At 42.0% G+C, this 11,769-nt stretch overlaps 2 protein-coding genes across 2 annotated transcripts; one reads left to right on the top strand and one right to left on the bottom strand.

Annotated features, from left to right (window-relative positions):
- Positions 1-5,106: 5,106 nt before the first annotated feature.
- On the top strand, positions 5,107-5,890 carry LOC121983252 (calcium-binding protein CP1-like). The gene has a single exon (XM_042536203.1). It carries the CDS (start codon positions 5,184-5,186, stop codon positions 5,706-5,708), a length of 525 nt encoding a protein of 174 aa, XP_042392137.1. The 5' UTR covers positions 5,107-5,183; the 3' UTR covers positions 5,709-5,890.
- Positions 5,891-11,161: 5,271 nt separating this feature from the next.
- On the bottom strand, positions 11,162-11,488 carry LOC121980027 (protein MNN4-like). The gene has a single exon (XM_042531998.1). The coding sequence runs from the start codon at positions 11,486-11,488 to the stop codon at positions 11,162-11,164; it is 327 nt and encodes a 108-aa protein (XP_042387932.1).
- Between the last annotated feature and the right edge of the window lie 281 nt (positions 11,489-11,769).

Raw genomic sequence — 11,769 nt, 5'->3', positions numbered from 1 at the left:
GAAGTAGAGGTCCGACCACCACCACCAAGCTCCATGGGATGCTTCCTTTCTCTCCTTCTTCTCCAAGCTAAAATCCGGCCACCTTCAAGCTCCATGAGATGATGAGGTTCGGCCAATGAAGAAGAAAGAAAAGGAAGAAGAGAAAACCAATATGGCCGGCCACCACCAAAGAAGAAAAGAGAGGAAGAAAAATAATAGAGTTGTTCACCTTGAAGGCATCTCTACCCCCTCTTTTATAATCCTTGGTCTTGGCAAATTAGGAAATTTTAATAAAAACTTCCTTAATTCGTTTTCCATGAAAAAGAAAATTTTAATTAATTAAAATCAAATTCCTTTTCTCAATTTCAATGGTCGGCCACTTATTTCCCCAAAACAAGGAGAGTTTTAATTAAAACAAAAATTAAAACTTCCTAATTTGTTTCCGAAAATTTATAAAAAAATTTCTCCAATAATTTTTCCCTTCATGGTGGATTATAAAAAAGAAATTTTATAAATTAAAATATTTCTTTTAAACATGTGGATAATTTCCAAAGAGGAAAGTTATCTCTAAAATTAAAATCTCCTTTCAATCTACAAATAAGGAAAGATATCAAATCTTTTCTTAATCTTTTATAGAAATTAATAAAAGAGATTATTTAATTTTTAAACTCTCTTTTAAATCATGAACATGGTTAAAAAAAGAAAAGTTTTCTCAAAATTAAAATTTCCTTTCAATTTACAAATAAGGAAAGATTTCAAATCTTTTCTTAATCTTTTGTAGAAAGCTATAAAAGGAAAGATTTAAATTTTAAGCTCTCTTTTAAAAACATGATATCCATATAAGAAATCATTTTAATTAAAAATAAATTCCCTTTTAATATGGTCGGCCAATCAAGCTTGGGCTCCAAGCTATGGCCGGCCAATTAACTTGGCTCAACCTTTGGGTCTTAGCCGGCCCTAGCTTGGGTTCCAAGCTAGCTTGGCCGACCACCAAAGAGTGGGTAAGAAGGTGGGTATGTAGTGGGTATAAATCTCTATATACAAGAGGCTATGATAGGGACCGAGAGGAGGAATTGATTTTGATCTCCCGATGAAATTAAGCATCCCGTGTTCTCCCCGAACACATAACTTAATTTCATCAATAATAATTCATTCCACTAAAGAACTATTATTGAACTACCGCACCAATCCTAAATTACATTTTGGGCTCCTTCTTATTATGAGTGTGTTAGTCTCCCTGTGTTTAAGATAATGAATGTCCATTAATTAAATGAATTACTGACAACTCACTTAATTAATATTTTAGTCCAAGAGTAGTACCACTCAACCTTATCGTCATGTCGGACTAAGTCCACATGCAGGGTTTAACATGACAATCCTTATGAGCTCCTCTTGGGGTCATTCTCAACCTAGATTACTAGGATACAGATTCCTTCTATAATCAACAATACACACTATAAGTGATATCATTTCCCAACTTATCGGGCTTATTGATTTATCGAACTAAATCTCACCCATTGATAAATTAAAGAAATAAATATCAAATATATGTGCTTGTTATTATATTAGGATTAAGAGCACACACTTCCATAATAACTAAGGTCTAGTTCTTTTATCAAGTCAGTATAAAAAGAACTTACCTAAAATGGTCCTACTCAATACACTTAGAGTGTACTAGTGTAATTTATTAGTCAAGATAAACTAATACCTAATTACACTACGACTATTCCAATGATTTGTTCCTTTCCATCTTAGTCGTGAGCAACTGTTTATAATTTATAAAGAACTAATAACATGATCTTCTGTGTGTGACACCACACACCATGTTATCTACAATATAAATTAGTTGAACAACTACATTTATCATAAATGTAGATATTTGACCAATGTTATTCTTATTTCTAGATAAATATTTATACCAAAAGTTAGGCTCTTAGTATACACTCTAACACGTTGATGGTAAAACAATTTAAAAAATTATTTAAAATTAAAAAAAATCTAACCATCTGCAATGTAGAAAGAAAAGAACAATCAGATGCTACCACTGCAACGAAGAAGGGCACGTTAAAGACAACTGCCCTAAGTTAAAAATCAAGAACAAAGACAAAAGAAAGAACAAAAAGTCTATCCAATCTAACAAGTACAAGACGTTAAAGGTGACGTGCGATGAAACATTGTCCAAATCAAAGATTGAGGCTTTCTCCGGACTTGCATTAATGGTAAGCCATCAAGAAAATAAACATGAAGCAAGCTCGTCCGAAATGAACATCGAGATCATCAATGAAGGGGGAGCTACATCGGATGAAAGCAACAGTTCAGAGGGAGTTACGAATGATGAGATCAACAAGGTAAGTCAGGTACGATCTCTGACTCCCGATAAATTATTCAAGTTTATTAAATTATTGTCAAAGGATTGCTGTAAGCTAAAAAAGAAAACCAAGAGTTAAAATTAATTCTAGCCAAATCTTGTCCATTAGAAGAATTTGACAAAATAAAATTGGAAAAATGTTAATTTGCAAACAGAAATAGCATACTTGAAAAATCGTGCATGTTCGTTTAATCAAAACAATAAAAGATATAATAATTTGAACTAGCATGTTAAACACCACAAGAGACAAATTAAGAAAATTTCAAAGAAATACATATAAAAAAGATTTTTAATTAATCCAGTAGGCTAGAACATATATTGGATTCCAAAATCTTGTCTAAATTAAAATTTAATTGGACTTAAGGCTTTCAGAAAGTAAATTAAATGTTTAATTGTCTTAAGATGCTTTGTCTATAAAGTAGTTATTGTTTCAATAACCAAGAAGACCTAGTACTTTGCCACAGCTTGGAAGCTAATTAATGAAATAAAATATTTAATTGACTAACTGATAAAGCATTTAATTGTAATTAATGCTTTAAATAGTTACTCAAATATTTTTTTACTTAGAATTTTTTTTACAAAACTTAAAGTTTCTAAAATTACTATAATTTTTTTAAAGTGATATCAAAATTATTTTTAAAATTTTCATGAGTTATCCTTGCTAACTAACAAAACTTTTCTAAAAAGTTTTTAAGTTATTTATCTAAATACAATTTTTTAAGAATATTTAAATTATAAATCTTAAAAATATATTTTCTTTTGTCAAAATATATGCTCTATACATTTTAAAAAAAAAATATTTCAAAATTTATAAAATTATTTTAAGGCTTTCAATTTTAATTTTTTCTCTCTTAGAGTTGTGTTTAAGATTCTCCAAATTTTTTAAGTCATTTTAACCGTATAAATTCAGAATTTTATTTGTTAAACGGCTAAAATTTTTTGACAAGTTATCCTTAGATTTTTGAAGTACCCCACTTTTTTATGTGATCAAAGGAGAAGGGAAGATTAAGTCTAGAGAAAGGTAGTTTAAAATTTTTCAATTTTTACACTTTATTATAAAATTTATTGCTTTTACTTTATGTTGATTTACCCTAATTTAACTTAGGTTGCTCACATCAAAAAGAGGGAGATTGTTGGTATCCCAAGGTAGTTTTGATGTGATCAAACAAGTTAAGTTATGTTGTGTTTAACCTTGTGTCTAAGTATACAGAAACTTAGGAGCACAAGGCGTCGAGCGAAAGACGCAGCTAGCGAGACGAACGACACGGAAGAGAGCCGACGGACTCTGTGCGTCTGAGGGACGAGGTGCTGTGGAAGAGTACACCGACGAACGAGAAGGGAGCTTGTAGTGTTTCCGAGGGACGAGAAGCAGGAGCGGAAGATTGCTCGAGGAGCAAAAGACGTAGTTGTCCGAGGGACGAAAAGCTGTGGAAGAGTACGCTAGCGGATGAGAAAGAAACAAGCAGAGATTCCGAGGGACGAGAAGCTGGAGCGGAAGATTGCTCGAGGAGCAAAAGACGTAGTTGTCCGAGGGACGAAAAGCTGTGGAAGAGTACGCTAGCGGATGAGAAAGAAACAAGCAGAGATTCCGAGGGACGAGAAGCTGGAGCGGAAGTTTGCTCGAGAAAGCTGAAAGTTGGGTTCGAGTGAGCCCTATTCCGGATGTTCGAAATCACCCAAGCGAGCGGAGCCGGAGCCGGAGCAGAAGACTAGGATCAAGGCGAGCGGAACCGAGCAAAGGGCTCGGATCCGATCACCTGTGACTAGTGGTCCGGGCACCCGAACCAATCCGGGGTGCCTGGAGCAAGTCGGGGCGCTCGAACCTGTTCGAGATGCCCGGAACCTGACTTTTATCTAGATTGACGTGACTTTTGACCGTTGCATCAGAGATAGATTTCTATCATATTACAAGCGCCTGGAACGCTTCCAGGTATTCCGAGCAGAACTATATAAACAACCCTGTTCCCAGAAGTTAAGTACAATAAGAATTATAGAGTAACAACACTTGTGCTTGAGTTTGTTTGAGTTTAACTTTGTTTCATGAGTTTTGAATGTTGTAAGAGACTTCTCTGTCCAGAGGAGATTTTTAGTGATTTTTTTTTTATTTACATTGAATTAACAACTTCTTCGATTATAATTAAGTAAATCTATTGGGCATCATTTTTTTTTTAAAATTATTATTATTTCTATATTTATATAAATATTTTAATTAAATTATAAGAGGTCCTAACAAAAACTGCTGCCAACATGGCCGCTGCGTTCCTTCTTGACCGAGGAAGCTTCTTCTTCCTCTCAGTTTCTCTATCTTCTGGATCGTCTGCCTTTATTTATACTAGTTCAAAGTAGGGTTCGTTTTTATGTCCGTTGACCAAAAACAACCTGGCCATCCATTTATTTACCACTTTGACACGATGATTATAGAAATTAACGGTTCGATTGTAGGCTCCGAACCGGATCAAATTACCAAAATAATCTTAGTTTTATTTTTTAAAAAAATATTTTATTACGTCTTAAAATATTTGTTTTACTACAAAAATAAAACTTACCTATTTTACAAAATAAAAACTCTAATTAATCAATTCACATATCTATATAAATTAGTAAGCTAATCATTAATTCTGCTAAAAAATATTATTTTAAAAAAGTTTTAATTAATTTTATAATTTCAAATGGCTCAGCTGCGACGGAATCCTTGTCGATAGCGTCAGCGATAACGTCACCTCCTATTTTCCTTTTCGATAAATAGCCTTCAACCTCGACCTCAAAAAAAAACACGCACCTCCAAAGAATCTCCGCCTGTTGCCCTCTCCTCCTCCGCCCTTTGCGGTTGCCAACGATGTGCACCTCCGGCCGCCCCTACCGCAGCGACCCCTCGCCCTCCGCCTCCAGCAGGGGCGCCCCGCGAGGCCTCCGCCCGGCCTTCGACGTCCTCGACGCCGACCGCGACGGCAAGATCGGCCGCGACGACCTCAAGTTATTCTTCTCCTCCTCCTCCTCCTCCTCCTCCTCTGACCTCGGCGCCGCGTCGCTCTCCGAGAATGACATCGCGTCCATGATCTCCGCGGCCGACGCCGACCGCGACGGCCTCGTCGAGTTCGAGGAGTTCGAGCGCGTCCTCTGCCGCGGCGATGCCGGCGCCGGCGGCGTGCTGGAGGAGGCGTTCGCCGTGATGGACAGGGACGGCGACGGGAAGGTAGGGTTCGGGGATCTGAAGTCCTACCTGGTGATGGCGGGGCTGCCGGCCGACGACGAGGACGTGTGGGGAATGATCCGGTCAACCGGCGGAGGCGACGGGGCCGACGGTGTGAGCTTCGACGCCCTCCTCAGGATCCTCGCCGTCGATCTCTCCGACGCCTCTTGAAATTCTGTGGATCCCTTCGGTTGCTACTGCGAAATTGCCGAACCATTTTATTATGCTTAATACATATGCAACAAGTCTATAGATTTCAAATAGTGTTGTATCGTTTCCCAAATAATTAATGGATCTGTAAAGACGCTTGGTAGTAGTCAAAGTCAACTCCAATCAACTAATGACACGAGTATTTTTCATTCTTCAAATAATGGTGGACTTGGAATATGTACAACGTGTCCATACTGGTGGACTCGGAATACGTAAAACGTGTCCAGTTGATGGATTTGTCTGATAGTGTCTTGATCGGTGGTTCAGGATGACCCGCTCTCAGTGTTATCGTTAAAATTTTGTCTTATGTCATCAGAGCGCAGTATTTGTGTGGCTGATGAAAGTGGCAATTCTCAACTGTCCAAAAGCAATTAGGTTCAACTCTAACAGATAATATCGTATGATACCGGGAGTATTTAGGTTAAATCGATATGTTGAGTTGGGTCAAAAGTTAAGAGACGTCGATGATCAATTCTTCTCAGTTGAGCCAATTTGTTAAGGTTGATTTGTCAGTCTTCTTGTGAGCTGATTCGTCAATCTGTGGTTAGCTCTATCCTGTGTTAGGGGTTTAACTCTTCGATCGAATATCCCACTTATATCTGGCCGGCTCTATTGCTCGGATGCTCTGGCTCACCTCCACTCCAACTCCGACGCTTCTTCTAGGCTCAAATATCCAAAACAACACGTGAGTCCCCCATAGGTTGTCAAAATACATGAGTTGAAGACATGAGTATCCAAACACATAGAGTAGTATGAGTGACATACCGTGATTCCCATGAGATCTCCATAGTGCAAGATATGGGTGATATGACCCTTGATACAACGATGGGGCATCCTCCTTACTAAGATATGATATCTTGTCAAAAGTGCACCATCTTCTTTGACAACCACAAATGTGACATCTCACTTCTTTGTGCTGTAAAAATCTCCACCCCCCACGGGCTAAGGTATGCTAGATACTAAATTACTATATACACTCATGTTTCATTATTATCTTACACTATTTATCTTCTCCATTTTTGACATTGTCAGAGATTGACTTGAGCGTCAGAGTGGAAGACCAGGGCAATCCTGATCATCCTTCTAACATTTCGTCTATTTTTTTCATCTTCTAGTAGCCTTGCAGGCACCATTGACATGAGACTTTCTGACACCTTCAGCTCTCTATTCTTGGCTTGTTCTTAGAGGTCCAACAATTTAGTCAACCTGAAAGACAACTCATCCTCCTCTTCCTCTTGATCATGACAATTTGGTCCACATACCAGCAACACATCATCGATAGTCCATCCTCACCGCTTATCGATGGGATCATTGTAGGAGAAAACGAGTAATTAAAGATGACATATCTACTTAAAGGCGACTGATACGATGAATAAAGTAGGGTCCCCGAAGTTGGGGTTGAAATCAAGGAAGTTGGCTGATGTAGCAGTCAAAGTCAAGGAGGGATGAAGATTAAAGACTAGCACGGTTAGGTGGCTTGGTCGAATAGTCCATCCAATCAGACCTTTTGTCTTATCGGACCCTGAGCCCCCCCAGTTCGATGGAATCCTGAGCCCCATCTTAGTTCAATTCAGAACTGAGTCCTCTCGATCTAATTGAATATACTAGACGTATGACTCAACTGAACTCCTTGTGTGAGCGGATGTTAAGTCCTTAAGATGGTCAACAATCCTTAGCTGAACCGGACTCCTTGCCTGAGTAGATACCGAGTCTTCAAGGTGGTTAACAGACCTTAGCCGATCTGACCCCATCCGAGAATGAGGTCCCACCGGACGTTAGAGGGGACTCAATCGACCTACCATCAAAGTGTATTAATGGACCATCAACCCAATGACCTAATATTTCTTTTTGACATTTTGTGTAACCATTGTCAGAGAATCAAGGGAGTATGTCCTTGATCCTGTCTAAATCCGACGAGATGAAGCGATGGTGCTCTGGTGGATGAAGATGGCGAAGAAGATGAGTCTTGAGAGGCTAGGGAAGCTCCAATGCAGAGGATCTCTGGTGAAACTTCCGAGAGGTGACCATGAAGGCCGATGAAGAAGATCCCAATGCTGTGGATCTGAAGAATGAAATCTCCAATGAAGTAGATACGAAGAGGATGAAGTCCGGCTAAGTAGATCGGATGAAGAAGAACTATGGCGAAGCAAATCTGCTAGAGAGAACCTCACCTGTGCACCATGAGAACCGCCAACAAAGCATTAGTGACCTAAGACGGGGTGGGAATCCCTGGCTAGGCCCTCCTGCGCTCAAGTCAGTTCTCTCATTGGAAGATGAAGGAAAAGGAAGAAGAACAATAAAACCGAAATAAAATTAGGGTTTGAGTGGTGATGTTCACCTTGCCTTACCAGCGGAGAGGATTCCCTTTTTTATACCACCTCATATAACCTCCGTAATCATGAGGTGGACCCCGGTTTGTTAGAGTTTGTTAGGAGATGATGTCATTTGTAATAATAGTTCAAGGAGTCCTTTTTGTACCTCAGATGTACCTTCTTTGTCGTTTAGTTCACCTGCAGAAGTCTCTAGAAAATATTTCCCGCCAAATAAAACAGGTTTTCATGTAATCACATATTGTTCACATATCATTAATATAACAGATGTGTTTGTACATTGGAAATATTTCCTGTTAAGCTAATTTTAGTCAAGTATATGTAAAGGATGTAACAAGGTCGTTTATGCCCGGCCGAATTCTGCCAGGTCGATCTTATACTAATAGCCTTAGAAAAGTGTGTGTCTATATGCTTGCCCGAGATTCTATTATCGAGCATATTATGCCTATGCTCGACAGGATATTATTGGTGCAGTAAGCATCCGACGATCGAACCCAAGTTTTGATAATGATAAAGGAATCAAAGTCAAGCTTATATGCGATCTAACATGTCTGATGGAGATTGCAGGAAAGTCTTAAGTGTTCTTAAGCAAAAGTCCTATCTGTGGTTTGGCAAGGTAAAAACCCTAGGGGGTGGTAACCCTAGGTGGAGGAAAACCCTAAGGGGCGACAACCTTAGGTTCTAGGGGGCGGTAACCCTAGGTGGAGGAAAATCCTAAGGGGGGTAACCTTAGGTCCTAGGGGGTGGTAACTCTAGGCAGAAAGTACAGTCGGTCTGGAGGACCGGATTGATATCAAGTAATCTCTCCTGAGGGGAGTAGGTGAGGGCGCGCTCCCCGTAGAGGGAACAGTAGGCGTCGGGTCGACCTAGGGTTTCTGGTCGGAAATCCGAAGTTAGACCCGGACAGTCCGATGACTGTCGATCACTTGATTTATCATGGTTCTATTTGTTCTAACTTTGTCTTGCAGGGTATATTGTTGTTTTGGGACTAACGTGTCTTGCAGATACAAAAGGAACAAGCTAAGCCTCGGGTGAACAATGTCCGAGGCACCTCCATGGAGCTTGGAGGCGCCTTGGTTGCAAGGCAGAAGCTGGCTGCGAAGTGGAGCTGGAGGCGCCTCAAGGGAGACTGAGGCACCTTGGACCTCTGATTGGAGGCGCCTTGAAGTTTGATTGAGGCACCTTAAGTCGGATAATCAGTAGCGACGCAGAGGCTTATCGCAGTGCACATTTCGAGATAGAGCTTCACACTTGAGGCGCCTCAATGGGGCATTTGAGGCGCCTTAAGCATCTTATTTAAGCATCTCGAGCAGCACATCTAAGTATCAATTGTGAAGTGCTTCTACTACAACGTGCTGCTCCAAAAGACGCCCTGAAGTGCTGCTACAAGTCCCTGACGACCCGGAGCTCCGAAATTTCGATTCTGTCGTCGGTATAATTGTTATTATTACTGCACTTATTGTAATACATATTTGTACTATCTTTGCGCGATATAGTTGTTGCCCACAGAAAACGATCAACGATCGCGTGCCTTGGAGTAGGAGTCGCCCTAGGCTCCGAACCAAGTAAAACTTTGGTATTCTCTTGTGTGTTTGTTGTCTTTCTTTTATTTCCGTTGTGCGTAATTCTCGATCGTTTTACAAATCCGCAAAGTGAAAGACACGAGCGCTATTCACCCCCCTCTAGCGCGTCTCAATCCAACAATTGGTATCAGAGCGGGATAACTTTGATTTGGTGCAACTACCAATCAAGCATTCTTTTCGTGGTGTTTTTTCAATTTTCGGAGTCGATTGGAATTAGCATAATTGCTATATTATGATCTAGTTCTTTTTGTAATCGTATTCTTTTCTCGAAGTTGGTGCAACACCACTCGAGAATGCAATTTATTATTATTTCTGATCCTGTCCGAACGCTGAATCAACGGACGTTGGGCACGTGGCGCTCTCCGAGTCGCTGACGTAGATCTCTAGCCGATCGTACGGTCCTCCGGCGAACCTACAAGGAAGTCGGGCCGGGAAGGGGTTCCCGGCGACGACCCTCCGACGCTTAAGTCAGGCAAGCGGACAACAAAGAAGTGGCTACCAGTATTGTAGAATGCGTACCTCCGATGAAGTGCGAGGCTCCTTATATAGAGCTGGGAAGGAGCTCATGCACCCATACCGAGGCAAATACGTGTCCTCAGCCCATACCTCAGTAAGGGCTTGTCAGAAAGTTTACCTGACACCATACTGCTACAGTCCAAGCACGTCTTTGATGGGACAGCGGAACCCTTTGCCGTAGGGATTAGAGTATGGCCTGGTCATAGAGCATGCCCGCTGTCAGAAGATGTTTCCCTTGTCTTCTTGTATCCTCTGTTTCTATGCCGAGCGTCCGGCCGGTCGGGCGTATCCTTACGTCCGACCGGTCGGGCGTATCCTTACGTCTGACCGGTCTACGATGCTGGTCCGCTCGGGCGTTCCCTGATCGCATGCTCTACTGACTGTTCGCAGTATTGCTGTTTTCTGCCTGGCCGAGCGGGCTCCCCAATCGGCCATTCGATCCTGTCCCATGAGCGTCGGAACCTTGCCTCCTCACCGGGTCCCCGATCAACCGATTTCCCCTTCTCCGGTCGGTCTCCCCTTCTCCGGTCGATCTCCCCTTATCCGGTCGGCCATCCGACCCTTTAACCTCATGTGGCGTTGACTTTCCCCAGACGTGGGTCCCTATTCTTACCGCCGGATCACTTGCCTCCCCTTCAAGTCTAGTCGAAGGAAGTGATTAGTCCGACTGACTAGACTATCAGTTGGGCCGAGCGGCGCCATGAAGATACCATCCGCTTGGAAACAAAGGGGGTAGCCAGAACGCCAGTCAACGCCAACTTTCCTCAGCGTCTCTTCGAATTTTCCACCCCTCTCCATCATTAAGGTCGAGCATGCGCTCATTAAATGCATTCCAGTGGCTGGCTGCCACGTGGCGGTGCTGTCGTAATCGTACGGCAGCGGCGTGGTGCTCTGATGGGATCGAGGCGGTTCGAGATGAACGGTGCGATGCGTGTTCCGATTCTCGCGACCTGGATCCAACGGTGGAGGCCGCTCGGGCTCCACCCTATAAAAGCTCGATTTTCTCCCTTCGCTGCACTCTCGCTCTCGCGTGCTTCCCCTGCTCCTCGCGTTCCAGCTTTCCGGCGATCTCACTCCTCTGGTTTCGGCGATCTTCGGTGCTTTTTCTTTTACCTGCCTCTTCGTTGCCAGGTTCCCTTTCTTTCTCTTTGTTTCTAGCATTTTCTTTGCACTTCTTTCCCAAACTTTCGTCCTCGGGGTACTGTTCCTTTGCCGTCTTCTTGCTTTTCTTTTCTGCCTTCGTCTTTTTTTGTTTCATCCGCTCGGACAATGGCCCAATCTTCCCAACCAGAAGATGAAACTTTCGGCCCATGGTACACTACCATGGAGTCGCGCTTCGATCGGTGCGACGCCGATGTTTTGATTAACAATTTTGACATCCCCTCTAACCTTGAAATCATCCTACCCTCAGACTCTTCTCAGCCAAACAAACATCCGCGCGGCGCCTTTTGTGTTTTTTGCGACCAGTTTACGGCCGGTCTGCGTCTCCCCATTCATCCCTTCTTTGTAGAAGTTTGCAACTTTTTCCGCATTCCGCTCGGAAGCCTAGTCCCCAATACTTTCCGCCTCTTATGCGGTGTAGTCGTCCTCTTT

The sequence above is a fragment of the Zingiber officinale genome, chromosome 5A (assembly GCF_018446385.1).
Source record: "Zingiber officinale cultivar Zhangliang chromosome 5A, Zo_v1.1, whole genome shotgun sequence".
Classification (NCBI taxonomy): domain Eukaryota; kingdom Viridiplantae; phylum Streptophyta; class Magnoliopsida; order Zingiberales; family Zingiberaceae; genus Zingiber; species Zingiber officinale.
Note: the sequence above shows the minus strand (reverse complement) of the source record. Positions and strands in the feature narration are given on the sequence as shown.

Excerpts from the sequence above, each read along its gene's own strand:
- LOC121983252 (XM_042536203.1), top strand. The coding sequence starts at position 5,184 with ATGTGCACCTCCGGCCGCCCCTACCGCAGCGACCCCTCGCCCTCCGCC.
- LOC121980027 (XM_042531998.1), bottom strand. The coding sequence starts at position 11,488 with ATGGGCCGAAAGTTTCATCTTCTGGTTGGGAAGATTGGGCCATTGTCC.